The 16819-nt window shown below is 39.8% G+C and overlaps 2 protein-coding genes across 4 annotated transcripts in view; one reads left to right on the top strand and one right to left on the bottom strand.

Moving 5' to 3' along the window:
* The window catches only part of LOC125460867 (myosin light chain kinase 2, skeletal/cardiac muscle-like), a 257810-nt gene extending 246484 nt beyond the window's left edge, over positions 1 to 11326 (bottom strand). The window contains exons 1-3 of one of the 2 annotated variants that reach the window (XM_059652549.1): positions 11144 to 11326; positions 7819 to 7979; positions 5716 to 7200 (exon numbers count right to left, since the gene is read on the bottom strand). The gene's annotated coding sequence lies outside the window, so the exon portion shown is untranslated. The remainder of the gene's footprint in view (positions 1 to 5715; positions 7201 to 7818; positions 7980 to 11143) is intronic. The other variant, XM_048549049.2, reaches the window with a different exon arrangement.
* Positions 1 to 16819, top strand: part of wrnip1 (WRN helicase interacting protein 1) — a 69690-nt gene that overhangs the window by 7156 nt on the left and 45715 nt on the right. For both annotated transcript variants that reach the window (XM_048549076.2, XM_048549068.2), the window contains exons 2-3: positions 5200 to 5394; positions 5766 to 6001. In XM_048549076.2, the coding sequence (XP_048405033.1) occupies positions 5200 to 5394; positions 5766 to 6001 (431 nt within the window). The remainder of the gene's footprint in view (positions 1 to 5199; positions 5395 to 5765; positions 6002 to 16819) is intronic.

The raw sequence follows: 16819 nt of genomic DNA, 5'->3' as shown, positions 1-16819 counted from the left end.
CCAGCCCAGCTCCTCCCTGCCTCCCTAAACATTCCTCCCACTTCAAGCCCCACTCCCTTCTCCTACCCACTAACCTCATCCCGCCTCCTTGACCCGTCCATCATCCCTGGACCAACCTATCCCCTCCTTAACTCACCACCTACATTCACCTTTACTGGCTCCAACCCCGCCTTTTTGACCTGTCTGTCTCGTCTCTGCCTATCTACTCCTTTATCCGTTAAGGAATGGATGTATATATTGATGGGGTTAGATTAGGTAAAGTAGGTGGAAGCTTTTCTGAGGTTTAACACTGACTTGTATCAGTTGTTCTTGGTGCCTGTAAATTTTGTGTAACATGTATAGAACAACTTGGCAAGAATTAGAGGTCATCAGACAATTTAGGGTGGTAGTTGATGTTCAAAACTGAAGTAATGAAATGGACCAAGGTGATAAGTCTTGTCTGTTAAAAGCAACAATACGAATTATTGTAAGAAGCCCTGTAGTGTCTGAAGTAGAAATCTAATTTTGCAATTGTGTAACAGTTAAACTGAAGCTTGGTTTTTCTCTCCCTACGTAGAATTGCTATCCGATAGAATCTACATGCCTGTATTTAATGTAGATATTAAGCACTAGCAATTAGATGAATATTTTAAATGTACTTGCAAGCAGTCTTTTAAGTTTGATCTTTTACTTAGCCCGTTTTTATTGGTCTGTGTTGATGGAATGTAATCAAAATATGACGCCTTGGCCTTGCAAATGTATTGTGTTTCATGAGGCTTATTTTTATCATTTTAATAGGCGCCTGTGATGGATTTATGTACTTTGCTAAACTGCATAGGCTCAATCCATTTCAGCTAACTCAAGAGTACTGAAGCCTTCAGATATCTTCGCAAATTTCAAATTTATTGCTAAATTGTACATGCTGTTCATGTTTTAAAATCGAAATAGGCAAAGATTTATTTTACAGAAGGTAACACTGGAAACGAGCATGGTTTAAGTGCTCTGTTGCATTTTAATGTTTAGAATTGATGTATATTCATGTTTTCCACACAGAATTTAATTAGTCCCAGTGCCAGCCTCGTGTGTTTAAATAATTATCCATGCTCTTGATATTGAATCAAAGATAGTGTCTTTGTTTACAGTTTGTTTATTTTCCAGTAAAACATAATGTTTCAAAAGCTGAGGATTACATGGAGCAGTATGGAGAAAGTAGTTAAAAGGAATAGAACTGCAACCATCTCTGTTAAATCCTCGCCCTGGAAGTTTCCTGGGTAATGTTTGATCTAATCACGTGTCTGAATGACCAGGGAATGATTGACATTCTATGACTTGATGACTGACTGTATGACTCAGTTATACCAAATAGAAGACATCTGAAATGCCTAATTTGGATGACTATGTCAATCTATTTAAAAAGTAATTCTGCTGAGAACCATCATCTGAAGGGCAATAGATTTACATTTGCATTGTCACATTAATTAGTTCCTGATCTTAGCCTTGCTTTTAGGAGAATAAAAGTTGGAGTTGTCAGTTAACTATATCATGCATGTGGTCCGATTGACAGTATTGGTGAAGACCTACAAAGAAGTAAATCTGATCTGGCAGCATCTATGGAGAGAAACACCAGTCAATGTTTCAAGTTTGGTTCTGAAGAAGGTCCACTGAAATGCTGACTCTGCTGTCACCCCACTGACGCTACCAGACCAGCTGAGCTTGTCCAGCTATTTCTGTTTTGTTTCACATTTCCAGCATCCATATTTCTTTACAGAAAACAAAGAACGAAGTCATTTTCTGGAAATAGTAGGAACTGCTGACGCTGGAGAATCTGAGATAACAAGGTGTAGAGGTGGATGAACACAGCTCATCAGAGGAGCAGGAAAGCTAACATTTTGGGACTGGACCCTTCTTCAGAAAAAGTCATTGTCTAGTCACAGTTCCTCTGTGAACCAAGGATATAGGAAAGGGAGTGGAACTGAATATAACTGAGAAAATAGATAACACAGTGTGGAGCTGAAGGAACACAGCTGGCCAGGAAAGCTGATGATTCGGGTTGGGACCCTTCTTGGGTGGGGAAGAAGGGTCCCGAACCGAAACGTCAGCTTTTCTCTCCTCTGATGCTGCTTAGCCTGCTGTGTTCCTTCACCTCCACACTGTGTTACCTCTGACTCCAGCATTGGCAGTTCTTACTATCTCTAACTGAGAAAGTAGCTTAATGGGAGAAGAGGATGATGATAGCATCATAAAGAGGCTGTTTTGAAGTTCTTTTCACCTCAAATATTAACGGGGTAATAAGTCTATCCAAGGTCTGGAAACTATCCCATTTCTCACAACTGCCTCTACTGTTTTTCTCCCACTCATGGTCAGGATACCAGAAGCTTGACGCATGACAGATTACTTCCCTGACCATTTTTCTTCCATCAATACTCAGTGGTTGCTTCATATTTTTATTCCTTCGCAACTACAGTACGTTATCAAAAAGGTTCATTTTGCTATTCAAACTTTTCCTTCAGGCACAAATCTTGGAATTGCTACTGCTTCAGTAATATCAGTGCAGTGTTGTGCAAATAACTTCATCAGTCTTCTGTGTTATCTGTAGTGATGGCATCATTCGGAGTCCTTATAGTTCTTGATTCACTTTTAGGCCTGTGACAATCTGGAAAGAACCTTTACTGAAGTGCTTGCTGCTGGCTTTCTTCAGCTGAGTTCTCATCTGATTTGGTGCATTGTAGTCCACACCTGATTTTCAACAATCTTTAATATTATTTGAACAGCAGATTCCTAAATGTTTGTGGGATCTGCCAGTAGTGAAAGGCATCTTAATTTGTCACAGTGTATGTTCTTCCGTGACAGGATACCAAGATTATCTGAACTTGATTGCTCCTTTAGTACTTGCGCTCCATGTTGTCATGTCTTATTGAGAGATTGTGTAATAGATGTAGGATTTCTGTCCGTTGACATATGCCTCCATCAGAGGTGCTTGCACTGACAATTAAACTCAGAGTAATTCAGTTTGTCAACTATATCTCTATGGTTTTATTGTTCACAGTGGTTAAAAACTTTTTTTTAAAAAGATTTGAAACACAAAAAAGCACTAGTTTAGTTCGGGGCCAAATGAATTGGCCTGCTCTTTTAGAATACAATGTCTTATCTACTGTGTCTACCAGTACAGCAATGAAAATGTTATCTACAAAGCCAAATGTGACCAGCAGTATATTGTAAGATCAAGACCATTGGTCACAATCGGATCAAGGCTAATGTTTCATTGTTGAACTTTAGATCCAATTTTACATTCCTCCCATGCGGACAGCTAGTTCCATCCTTGCATATGCGTGAAAGAAATGTGCCAGTTTATCTGAAACACCAGATTTAGGAGTAACTAACATGAATTCCTGAGCATTAAGCCAAAAGCTGTATTGAAAACAATGGGGGCTTCTTGGAGTCATTTTTGGTATTCTCTTTAGCTTATGACACTGATAAGCTCCATATTTGGTCACTGATGGACTTGACTGCGAATTCATCGTGGTGGTTTCTTATTTTAAAATACGTGATATAAGGAACTGCAGATGCTGGAGAATCTGAGATAACAAGGTGTAGAGCCGGATGAAGACAGTAGGCCAAGCAGCATCAGAGGAGCAGGAAAGCTGATGTTTCGGGTCAAGACCCTTCTTCAGAAATGAGCCCATTTATATACTACTTTTAAAAATGCAATGTTAGGAAAGCTAAACAGGCTGGCACTATTTCTCTTAAGATAACAAAGTATGGAGCTGGATGAACACAGCAGGCCAAGCAGCATCTTAGGAGCACAAAAGCTGACGTTTCGGGCCTAGACCCTTCATCAAGACACGAAACGTCAGCTTCTGTGCTCCTAGGATGCTGCTTGGCCTGCTGTGTTTATCCAGCTCCACACTTTGTTATCTCACATTCTCCAGCATCTGCAGTTCCCATTATCTCTGGCACTATTTCACTTCTCTGTATTCCCTCTATCAGCTTCCCAGTGCAGCCAGTGTCTTCTGTGTTTTGTTGGTAATCCTGCAGATAACACTTTCCATTTTAATTTGTTGATATTGAAACCCACATTCAAGTGGAGATTTTCTTTCAGTTAGGATTTTAGATGGTAGGATCTGGTGGTTGCAGCGCTACCCAGCTGAACTCAGTAATTCATCATGGGAATAAAAGTAGATCATTTCAGTCCTTGAGTATGTCCTGTTCAGTCAATTGGCTGATTGGTACCTTAGCTCCCATCTACTACAGGGATTAACCAGGTACCTGTTCGAAAGCCAGCACAGTAGGAAGGTGGATAAGTGATGACCAGATGACAATATCTGTGATACTTGTCTTGGCCCTGTAACCCTTCTACTGTAAAAATCTAGTCATTAATGTCAGTTTAGAAATATTTAATTGACCTAGATTCGACAGCTGTTTGCAGGAGAGGGTTCCAGATTTCCATAATACATTTGTCTACTGACATCATTCTAAACTTTCTCACTTGGAATTCCTTACTTTATAAAATTGGGGGAAAATTCTGTAGAACCTTCCACACTGTTCATCACAATTCCTTTATCCCCTCTAATGGTGTGTAGAATTATATGGCACAGATTGAGGCTCTTTAGTTCATTTGAGTCTGCTCAATAACAGACGTCAAGTTACCCCCATTGATCCCACTTCCTTCATGATGTGTCACCATGTTGACCTGCTGTTTTGAGAAGGTGAACAGGACACAGCCCAGAAGATAGGTAGGGTGCTTTTTTAGGTGAAATAAGGCCAGTGATATCAACTGGTATTAATTTGAGACATCAACCAAAACCTGCCAGAAGTGGAGAAGATCAAATTATTTTCCCCTTTTCCTCAAGAGTCTTGGATACTCATCCTGACTTCACCAGAAATTCTGGTCCTCCCTTGATCAGTAAAACCTACGTCCTAATTGTGGCCTGCTACTGCTTGTTTGTGCCCGCACCTGTTAACATGGATTTCAATCTGTCAGGCTGGAAACTGCAGCGTTTTATTTGAATAAGGCCCTGTTACGTTCGGGAGGGTTTCTGCATCTTCGGCCTTGTTGGTTTCCTACACCACATCTGCTCCACATCCCAACAGCATCGTTGATTGTAGAAATATGCATTTATTTTAATTATGTACATCTGATAAATGCAAAACTCCTATTTAATATTTTTTAAAGTACCAGAACAGTAGTCTTCATTTTTAAATAAATGAACTTTTTTTCAGACATCATTGGCCCATGTTTTAGCCAGCAACAGTAAGAAACAGAGCAGTACAAGATTCGTAAGTCTTTCTGCTACAAGTGCATCAACAGACATGATTCGAGAGGTTGTTAAACAAGCTCAAAATGAACTAAAGCTATTCAAAAGAAAAACAATTGCATTCTTTGATGAAATTCATCATTTCAATAAAATACAACAGGTAAATATTTATTTACTACCTGAAACTTTGGAATCACAAATGTTTTAAGTCACTTGTTTTACATTAAATTATGGAAGATTAATATGAAATGTGGAATAACAGTGTTTATCTCCTGTTTAAGATATCAAAACATTCTATTTAAACAATCAATTCAAATTGAATACTTGACTTAAACATCTTTTGATGTATAATTTTGGCATAAGTTGGAAAGCTAAGTTTCTAGCATGAATCAAATTACATTTTCTACTAATCACTTTTATTTAAGCTGTTTTCTACTACTCTGGATGAAGTAGTTGTAAACCATTGGAAATGAAAACTTACATTTTCAGTCTTTTTTTGTGATAACAACTTTCTCTTTCTCCAAATCTCAGAACACATTGCTGCCTCACGTCGAGTGTGGAACAATCACACTGATTGGTGCGACAACAGAGAACCCTTCCTTTCAGATCAATTCAGCGTTACTGAGTCGTTGCCGTGTCATCGTTCTTGAGAAGCTGTCAGTAGAAGCTATGGAAACTATTTTGCTGCGTGCTTTAAACTCTCTTGGGATCAGTATACTAGGACAGGATAAAGAAGCTGGCTCTGTGGATGGCAGCAAAGAGTCTGAGTAAGTCCCTTTAGAACATAACTTGTAAAAACAGAATGTCCTGAATCTGGTGGCTGGGTGCCAGTAGGAAACTACTGTAAATATTGTATAAGTAGATATCAGTAAAATTGGGATTCCACAGAAGAAAAACAGCACTAAAATGTGCTGACCATTTGATATTTTGACTGTAACACTGGGTGTTTTGCTTTTAGATTGCCACCTACTCTGTAAAGATTCCTCATTTACTGCTTGTCACCGAAGCTTCTAATGCTCCATCAAAGGTCATTATTCACTAGAAGAATCAAAAGTGCCATTTGTTTTGCTCAGTTCACCTACTGTTGACTGTTAATTACATGTCATACTGCGAAAAAACATTTAGTTCGATGACTGACAGACTTTGTAAAACTTAACTGGTTATTGACACCCAGTGTTAGAGCTACCTCTACAGAAAACACATCTGAGGGGAATTTCTTCACCTTACTAACAGAATAGGAGGATGTTTGCTTGTTTTCTCCTTTGTAACAAGATTACATGCTGAATAGCTGTATCTTACAACACTGTACTTTCCTAGAGTTGTTATCCAGTGAAAAAATAGAGTTGCTCCTATTCAGCTTAGTTTAATTTCCTTCCTAGTTTGGACAACAATAAGGTAAATTATAGGTGAAATTTTGAAAGCATGTCATGGAACAGATTTTGCTGAAAAAAAAAGTTGAAAGATGTGAACTGTTATTAATAATAGAGATAACAGTGTGGAGCTGGATGAACACAGCAGGCCAAGCAGCATCTTAGGAGCACAAAAGCTGATGTTCCGGGCCTAGACCCTTCATCAGAAAAGTTATTAATACGCCAGTCAGCCAGCTGCTTGTGACAAAGAGATTTCCTGTGAATTGTAAATTTCCACAAGTTGCTGGTAGATATGTGCTACACCATTGTTTGCTTCATAAAGCAAATCTCACCCTGAACATTCCCATAATTCTTATGAATTTGTTGTATTTTCACATTATTTGTCCATAAAACAGTTTGTTATATTTGGCAATTAACAGTGGTAGTATCCTTTTGAGCTCTATTGGAATGTCCAATCACCTCCGCCAGAAGGTCAGCAATGAAAGTGTGGAGTTTCATTCGTTCAAGTTGCGAATTGTCTTTAGCTGTTTTGAGGATGGCAAATTTTTAGATTTTTTTTTTCTTTTTCCTTTTATTTTCCTCTCTTGGTCTTTCCTCTGAAAAGGGAAGGTTGACAGATGATCAGATAAAGGATTTTAAAAATTATACATGTTTTCAATAGAACAGCCCAGCTTACTCCCAAGAGAAATGCGCAAAGTCAAGAAAATTTCAGGCTCACTGAAAATTTTCAAATCAGGCCATGTGAAACAGTGCTCCACATTGCAGGATTTTAATTCTGGGGTTGGTTTTGCAATTGGGTCCTTTCCAGAAACAGATGCAGAAGATGCTGTGTGGGTTGGTTAAATGGCCTGCCATGATTCTTTGGGGCTTCATCCCACTTGTGTTGTTCAGTTTTAGGATCTCATTCTCACAACTCCTCATCCACTCCCTGTAGCCTTATTTACACGACTGAGACCAACCTATATTCCCCCCACCTGTCCCAATGGCCCCTTTCCCATTTTAGTGTCAACCTGTGGTATCCACTGTTAGTCCATCCGTCATCCAAGCCAACTCACCCAGTATCCACTCTGGCAGATCTAAAATAAAGTTTGAAGCATCTTTTACAGCTTTTTTTAACGCATTATTAACAAAAAAGTTATTTGATAAACACCCATATAATATTGTAGTTGGTTGGCCCACCGAGCTAGTTCACTGTTCCACAGTCGTTTCATTACCTTGCTGGGTAACATAGCAGTGCAGCCTCCGATTGAAGCGCTATTGTATTTTCCTGCCTGTCATTTAAACTCTGGTGTCCGTTGGTTTGGGTTACTTCACTTCTGGTTTTCCTTCGCAGTGGTGAGTTTGTTGATGGCCTTCTTAGGAGAACCTGAAATGTCTGCAGAACAATGAACCAGCTCAGCGAGCCAACCAACCACATCATCCACAAACCAGGCTCCAAATCTACTCAAAAATCTTAAAGACCTATATAATATGTATAAAGCTCCCAAATTAAAAAAAAACCTCAAACCTAACATTCATAACCACAAGTACTGGTAATCACTTAACCTCTCAAAGCTGTCAATCAGTGCTACCTGTTCTGATAATTGGAGGTTTTGCAAATGGTCAAGCGGTAATTATAATGTGATAATGGGACTCAGTGTTATGTTAACCAAATGCAAGTGCCAGTTTGTCAACTGGGAGTCACAGTCATGTATTTTCTTCCACAGAATTGTAAGGACAGGGCAGATCTAGTAGTATATTATCTTTTAAGGGGATTAAAGGTTTGAGAGCCACTCTGAGGAAGGAACGAGTAGAAGGATGAACTAAAGTGTGTGAATTCAAAGAGGGAATGAAATAACTTATGAAATCCTATCTATAGAACGGAAGTAATTGTATCAGAGATAATGGGAACTGCAGATGCTGGAGAATCCGAGATAACAAAGTGTGGAGCTGAATGAACACAGCAGGCCAAGCATCATCTTAGGTGCTCCTAAGACGCTGCTTGGCCTGCTGTGTTCATCCAGCCCCACACTTTTTGTAATATAGAATGGAAGTTGTCCATTTGATTCAACCAGCAATCCTGTCATTTATGCTCAATCCCAATTCCTATATGCAAAAGTCTGAGCAATAAAGACAAGCGTGCTAAATGCCTTCTTAAGTACCTTGTCCAATCGTAATGCAAATTTTAAAGAATTAATACTTTAACCCTTAGGCCTCAGTTCTACAACACTACCCAGGGTCATACCCTTAATTGTATAAATTCAGCCCATGTGTTTTTTACCAAAATATCTCACATTCGTCCAAATTAAACTCCATCTGCGATTCCTTAGCCCATTGACCCAATTTATCAAATTCTGTTTGTAGTCTTAGATAATCATCTTCATTGTCCATTATACCACTAATTTTGGTGTCATCTACTTACTAACCATGCCTGCTGTATTTTCATCCCAAATCATTTATCACAAGACAAGCAAAAATTGTATAAAGTTTGCATAGTAATAAATGTGATAACAGATCTGGAAGATAATGTGTTGAATCAGAAATAATACTTTTTTAAAGTAATTAATAAAAGAACAGAAGAGTAATAAATCTAAGGTTAAAAGGGACATTTGACAACCTGGTACAAATGAAAATATAATTTCTTCATGGTTTCATATTTATAAGCTGTGTATTTGTTTAACAGTGAAGCTCATGGATTTAAGAACTTGTCTTTGGATTGCCACTGGAATTCAAATACCCTAAGCATCAAATTCTTTGTAGAAAGTTTTATGTACTGCTTCTCAGCTTCTACCACAGCCTCTCCAGTGCTAATTGTTAGGAGGTTGGCATTATGTTTACTAATTTCATATTTGTTTTCCCCGTTTGTTTCCTATTGGTTTGCTGTGTAACAATGTTTATTAATCTTCCTTCATGCCTTCTTTATTATCCTGGCACGGTATAATCCTGCTGGATTGCTATTCATAGCTGTAATGGATGGTTTTGACTACATTGGACAAATCCTAATATAAGAAATTGCTATGTCATCAAGTGTATAAAAGAAAAGGGCAGTTGGACAAAGACAGGAGAACTATCTGCCATCTGCCCAGTTAACAGCGCAAAAGAGAATTGCTGGCTCTCACCGACACCGCTAAGTCTGAGAGAAAGCACTATCTAAATATCAAGGGTACTAAAGGCATAACTATGTTATGTCATTTATTCTATCACGTAGGTTTGCACCTCAGCTCGTATGTACCGGGAGTTCATTTGGTTTGGGTTAAATATCAAAGGTTGACCTATACATGAGGGGTATAAGGAAACTATGTTTTGGACAAAAGTCATGGGTGGAGGAGGCAGAGTCAACTTTTATAAGATATTAACCATTACTAGCATATGTACACTATTCATACAAGTAATAAACAACTAATATTTTAAAAATGTTGGCAACCAAAATAGCTAGAATAATGAATGTAATTTTGTATTTTTAAATTTCCTGTCACTCAACGGAAGATAGAAAAATTTATCATGTATTTAAGTAAGTGGAATTGACAGCATAAGGAATTCTATCTGTAGGCAATTATGAAAGCAATGTTTGCTAGCTAACAGCATTAGATTCATCCATTACCATGTAGTACGTTGGTAGCAACAAGTCTCTCAACACAGATACAGAAGTGCAATAACTGGAAATTATAAAGCAATTAACGTTTATAAACAGAAAAAAACCGAATAAATTCAGTGTTTTTCTTCATAAATGTATACCAAGCCAAAAAAACCCTTATGAGCTGCACTTTCGTTCTAATTATTCTTAGCTGCTTCTGTTTACCACAGAAAACTGCAACAATATCTTTTTTAAAAAAACAATCAATATCTGTTTATTAACAATAAAAGAATTCCTTAGTTTAGCTTTTCTAAAACAGTTTTGTGAAGGGAGATAAGGTAACTTAAATAAGATCTTTTGCTTAAAAAAAAACGATATGTTATCGACACCATGAAATACATATTCAGGGGCATGGCCATTGCCAAGAAAATGATTAGTCCAAAATACTTAATGACAAAATGACAAACAACAGACAAGCGCTATTAACAGTAGAGAAATTTAAGGGTGTAATTTAACCTTAGGGTTCAGAGACAATTATAAAAACTGATTAATCTTTGCTGTTTATGTTGTAACATGAACCCCAAGATTTGGTTAGATAAATCATCTAAATGCACCACGGTGACAATTCTATATTTATCCTCCAGACTCATATTTAAAAATAAGTCACATCAGGAAAATCCATTACTGTATCTTAGCATTTTATGATGTATTTAAAATGATGCATTAATTGAAACAATTAAGTTGACAATATTAGAATTTAAAAGAACACAAGGACTTATTAATTTACAGTATCCATATATATGAGACAATGTTAACAAATTATTGGCAAAAGTTACATGCAAACTCATTAAACTTCTTGACTCCAAAAACTGTACCACTGCCAACTAGTCAGGCCACTGCTCAACCAGCATCCACTGACCTGACCATGCTCGTTTGCTGGCTGAATTTATTCTCACATTAAAATTAAAAGAAAAATTTTCACTTACTTCTTCCAGTGAAAAAAGGGTGCTGCTAGTAGAAATATACACAGAACAGGATAGGGTGGGCCATCTGTAGTCTGGGACTGGAGGGTGCATTTGAATGCAAGGGAGGGGCACTGACTGTGGTGGCGGATGTGAGACAAGATAGAGAGTGAGTTGAACACTATTGGGGAGGGAGGGTGCAGAAGGCAAAATTTTCTCTGTTAGGGCAGAACATTACTGCCAGAACTGGAGTGTTTTGACACTCCAGCAGATTTCCTTAGAGACATACTGCTCAGTGGGCTTCATAGCAACTCAAAAGCTGAGTAATTCATTTAATTATCAGAGTAATATAAAGCAAGCAGTTCAGGATTATGTGGTCTTGGCTAATCACAGAACAATCTGGGCAGAATAAAACCAAGGATGAGAAGTACAAAACTCCCTTTGTAAGTACCATGGATGTTTTTACATCAAGACATCCTGAGGCTCATTAGTAATGCAAGTTGAGTTGTCCTTGCATGTCAGAAGCTTTCATGAATGCTTCCACTGATTTGCTGGTAACAGGTTGTCTGGCTTCACTTCTAAAGAGTCTCTGAATCACCAGTTGAAAGTCCCAGCTTATTACAACTGCAGAAGGAAACATAACCGTGGTAGTCTTTTGATTTAAAGTGGATTTTGACTGCAGAGAACAAAGAGACTGCTCCTAAGCTGTTGGGAGATCTGATCATTTCTTTCTATCCTGCTCCCAGCATGAGCCGGGAAGCCAAACCAGAGAACTAGTCACACGGTATGGAAAAGACCTTTGTCATCAATAATTGGTCACTAATCCACAGACCAATCAGGTTCTCATTATTAACCAAAGCTCAGCTGTAAACAACCTCTCATCACCAGTCTGTCCACAGTGCAACCCACAGCCATACAAACAGCATTAATAAATGTGGTATATTGTATCCGCTGTTTCCAATGTGGCGCCCTCTACATCGGGAAGACCAAGTGGAGGCTTGAAGACCGCTTTGTGGAGGGCCTAGGCTCGGTTTGTGACAAACGACTACACCTCCCTGGCACGAACCACTTCAGCTCCCCCTCCCACTCTTTGGACGACATGTCCATTATTGGTCTCGTCTAGTGCCGCAACGATGCCACCCAAAGGCTGGAGGAACAGCACCTCATATTCCGCTTGGGAATGGCCTCAACGTGGACTTCATAAGCCTCAAAATATCCCCAACGTCGACCTCATCCCAAGACCAGCCCAGCTCAACCCAACCTCCCTGACCTGCCCGTCTTTTCTCCCACCTATCCGCTCCTCCCTCCCCACTGACCAATCCCTGTCCCAAGTCCCTATCTACACTCACTGTACTGACTTCATCCCCACCCCCTTCACCTGTCTGTCTTCTCTCCACCTATCTGCTCCTCCAACCACCTTCCATCATCCCCTCCCCCTCTCTCTGTTTATTTCAGAGTCCGCTTCCCCTCCCCCATTTCTGAAGAAGGGTCCAGGCCTGAAAAGTCAGCTTTCCTGCTCCTCTGCTGCCAGGCATACTATATTCATCCACCTCTACACTTTGTTATCTCAGACTCCAGCATCAACCCCACTACCAAAGACAGTTTTCCCTCCCCACCCCTTCCAGAGGGACCACTCTCTCCGTGATTTCCCTGTCTGCTCCACACTCCCCTCCAGCCCCACCACCCCTGGCACTTTTCCCTGCAACCGATGCAAGTGTTACACCTGCCACTATACCTCCACCCCCCCCCCCACAACCCCATCCCAGGTCCTAAGATGACTTTCCATATCAAACAGATGTTCGCCTGCATATCTGTTAATGTGATATACTGTATTCGCTGTTCCTGTTGTGGCCTCCTCTACATCGGGGAAACCAAGCAGAGGTTTGGGGGCTGCTTTGCGGAATACCTACACTCAGGTCGCAACAAACAACTACACCTCCCAGTCACAAACCACTTCAACTCCACTACCACCCCCCAACTCCTGGGACAACATGTCCATCCTGGGCCTCCTGCGTTACCACAATGATGCACCCGAAAGATGCAGGAACAGCATCTCATATTTCGCTTGGGAACCCTGCAGCCCAAGGGTATCAATGTGGACTTCACAAGCTACAAAATCTCCCTTCACCCGACCACATCCCAAAACCAGCCCAGCTAGTCCCCGCCTCCCTAACCATTCCTCCCACCTCAAGCCCCAATCCCATCTCCTACCCACTAACCTCATCCCGCCTCCTTGACCTGTCCATCCTCCCTGGACCGAGCTATCCCCTCCCTAACTCCCCACCTACATTCATCTTCACTGTAACCCCGCCTCTTTGACCTGTATGCCTCCTCTCACCCTATTTCTCCTGTATCCATCTTCTATCCACCTCCCTGCCTCCCAATTTATTTCAGAATCCCCTTCCCGTCCCCCATTCCTGAAGAAGGGTCTCAACCTGAAACGTCAAACTTTCCTGCTCCTTTGATGCTGCTGAGCCTGCAGTTTTCATCCAGCTTCACTCCATGTTACCTTAAAAAGAAAGATTCAGCTTTTTTCCCCTAACAACTTCACAGACACTGAAACCTCAGTGAAAGGCCACCTCCAACACCATTTTAAAAGGTCCTTGCTCAGTTCCACAATTTTAATTGGTTTCATTCAGCAAATTTGGCTATTTTCTTCACTTAATGTCTTTTACAGGGCCTCTTAAACAATCTACTAACTCAGATCTCTCACTCATCAACATGTCTTCCTTCAACTTCGATTTCAACAGTCTTTGGAGGGTGTCTTCCTCCACAAGTTGCCCATAGCCTCCTGTTTCTTATGCTTTTTATCTTACTCACTTATAAGCACTCTTGTTCTTTTGTTCTGCCCTGACTGTTTTGGAGACTGTTAAACAACCAGCACATCAGTTATTGAATGAACACAAGTCTGCATGACTTTTTCTGGATGGTTCTCGATTGTGTGCTACTGAACTCCTGTTGGTAGGTAACAGCAGTTTATTTTCCTCTGTTTTCTACACTTTATCCCTCAATGCACTTAACTAACTCTAGGGTATAAAAATAACTTAAATGCTATTAAACAAAACAATCTCTTGGCATACCCATTTCATTCACAGAACAGATCTAAAATGAAACTTTAAAAAAATCCTCTCCATGTACAATGTAGAAATATGAATAAACTTGAAGCTTTACATCATTCCTTCACTTTCAAATGCAGATTTCCAAAGAACATATTGTAAGTTTTCACAAATCCTTGGATCCTGGAGAAGTATCAGATGATTAGAAAATGCCAATTTGACAACCCTATTCAAAAAAGGGAGCTGAGACAAAAAAACAGGTAACTTCAGGCAGACAAACACCTAGTGCTGGAAAATATGATGGAATAAATTAAGGAAGTAATAGCAGAACATTTGTAAAATCATAATCTAAATCATGCAAAGTCGTCATGGCTTCATGAAAGGGAAATCGTGTCTGACGAATTTATTAAAGAGTTTCAAGGAAGTTTCAACCAGAGTGGATGGAAGTGAACCAGTAGATGTTCTGTATCTGGATTTCCAGAGAGAAAAATGATGTTAAACATCACAGGGTTCAGACAAGATTTACAAGGACATTGCCAGGGTTTGAGGGCTGAGCTATTAGGAGAGCAGAACTGGCTGGTGCTATTTTCCCTGGAGTGTTAACGGTTAAAGCGTGACCTACAGGTTTATAAAATCATGAGGGGCATAGATAGGTTGAATAGTTAATGATCTTTTCCCAAGGGTACCAGAATCCAAAACTAGAGGGCAGACTTTTAAAGTAAAAAGGGACAGATTTAAAAAGGGAACTAAGGGGCAATTTTTTCATGCAGAGGGTAATGCATGTTTGAAGGAACTGCTAGAGGAAGTGGTGGTGGCTGCTACAGTCACAACATTCAAATGGCATGCAGATGGATATAAAAAGGGTTTAGAGGGATATAGGCCAAATGCTAAGATTAGAACTAAATCAGTTTCGGATATCTGACTGGCATGGAAGAGTTGGACCAAAGGGTCTGTTTCCTTGCTGTACATCTCATTATCATTGAGATAAGGTACCTCATAAAAGATTAATGCAAATTGTAAGAGCTCATGGTGTTGGAAGTAATAGATTGGTGTGGATAGAGAATTGACTAATGGGTCGGAAGCAGTGAGTGGGGGTAAGGGATTCTTTTTCAGATTGGCAACCCATTAACCATTGGGCGTCCGTAGGGATCAGTACTGGAACCACAACTGTTTATAAAATACTCATGACTTGAAAGTAAACAAATGTACTGTCACCAAACATGCAGATGGACGAAAACAGATGGAAAGTCAAGTTGCACGAGGGATACAAAATGTTTAAAATGGCAGATATTGATAAATTAAGTGGCTAAAAAGATGGCAAATTGACTGTAATGTGAAAAAATGTGAGGGTTCATTTTTGAAGGGAGAACACAAGAACAGAATATTATTCAAATGCAGAAAACCTACAGAAAACTATAACAACAAAAGGGACTTGAGGGTACTCGTGCATGAAATTCAGAAAGCCAGCATAGGCGCAACAGGCAAACAGGAAGGTTAGTGGAATATTCACCATTATTTCAACAGAATTGGAGTGCATGAATAGGGAAATCTTACTGCAACTGTACTACGTAGTGGTGAAACCATACTTGGAGCACTGTGAGCAATTTTGTTTTCCTTATTTAAGGAAAGATATTATTTCATTGAAGGCAGTTCAGAGAAGGTTCATTAGGATGATCTCTGGTGTTGCGGCATAGTCTTATGGAACAAAGGCTAAACAGGTTGGGACTCTATTCACTAGAGTTTAGAAGAGTGAGAAGATGGTCTCATTTAAGCATACAAGATTATTAAGTGGCTTGACAAGGTAATGATAAAAAGATATTACCCCTCATGGGAGAGTCTGGGACCTGGCAGCATAGTCTCAGAATAAAAGGTCTATAAATTTAAGACAGAGGTGAAGAGGAATTTCTTCTCTGAGGATTGCGTATCTTTGAAACTTCTTGCCAGAGAGCTGTAAGGGAAAGTGTCCATGTGTATATTTAAGGCCAAGATAAATAGATTCCTAATCGGTTGGGGAATCAAGGGTTACAGGGAAAGTGCAGGGAAATGGACATGAGGAAATGTTAGATCAGCCATGATCCTAGTGAATGATGGAGCAGGCTATAAGGGCTTATCGCTCTCTTGAACCTTTATCACACTACAGATAAGCAGCTGTATGATATCAAACTTTTTCAAAATAAAAGAAAGGCATTACAATTAGGAATCTGGGAACAAAAACAACAAGGAACAAAATTCCTTTCTTACAATACAATGTGATATACATATGTGACCTGGAGGAAGGTATATATAGTCTGATTAGCAAGTTTGCAGATGACACTAAGATTGGTAGAGTAGCAGATACTGAAGGGGACTGTCGGAGAATGCAGCAGAATCTCGACAGATTGGAGAGTTGGGCGGAAAAATGGCAGATGTAGTTCAATGCAGGCAAATGCAAGGTGATGCATTTTGGAGGATCCAATTCAACAATGAACTATGTGATAAATGGAAAAGCCCTGGGGTAAATTGATGCACAGAGAGATCTGGATGCTCAGGTCCATTGTACCCTGAAGGTGGCAACACAGATCGATAGAGTGGTCAAGAAGGCATACGGCATGCTTTCATTCTTCGGACGGGGTATTGAGTACAAGAGTTGGCAGGTCATGTTGCA

This window comes from Stegostoma tigrinum, chromosome 2 (genome assembly GCF_030684315.1).
Source record: "Stegostoma tigrinum isolate sSteTig4 chromosome 2, sSteTig4.hap1, whole genome shotgun sequence".
In the NCBI taxonomy this organism is placed as follows: domain Eukaryota; kingdom Metazoa; phylum Chordata; class Chondrichthyes; order Orectolobiformes; family Stegostomatidae; genus Stegostoma; species Stegostoma tigrinum.
The sequence above is the reverse complement of the archived record's forward strand: the minus strand, read 5'-3'. Positions and strand labels throughout refer to the sequence as shown.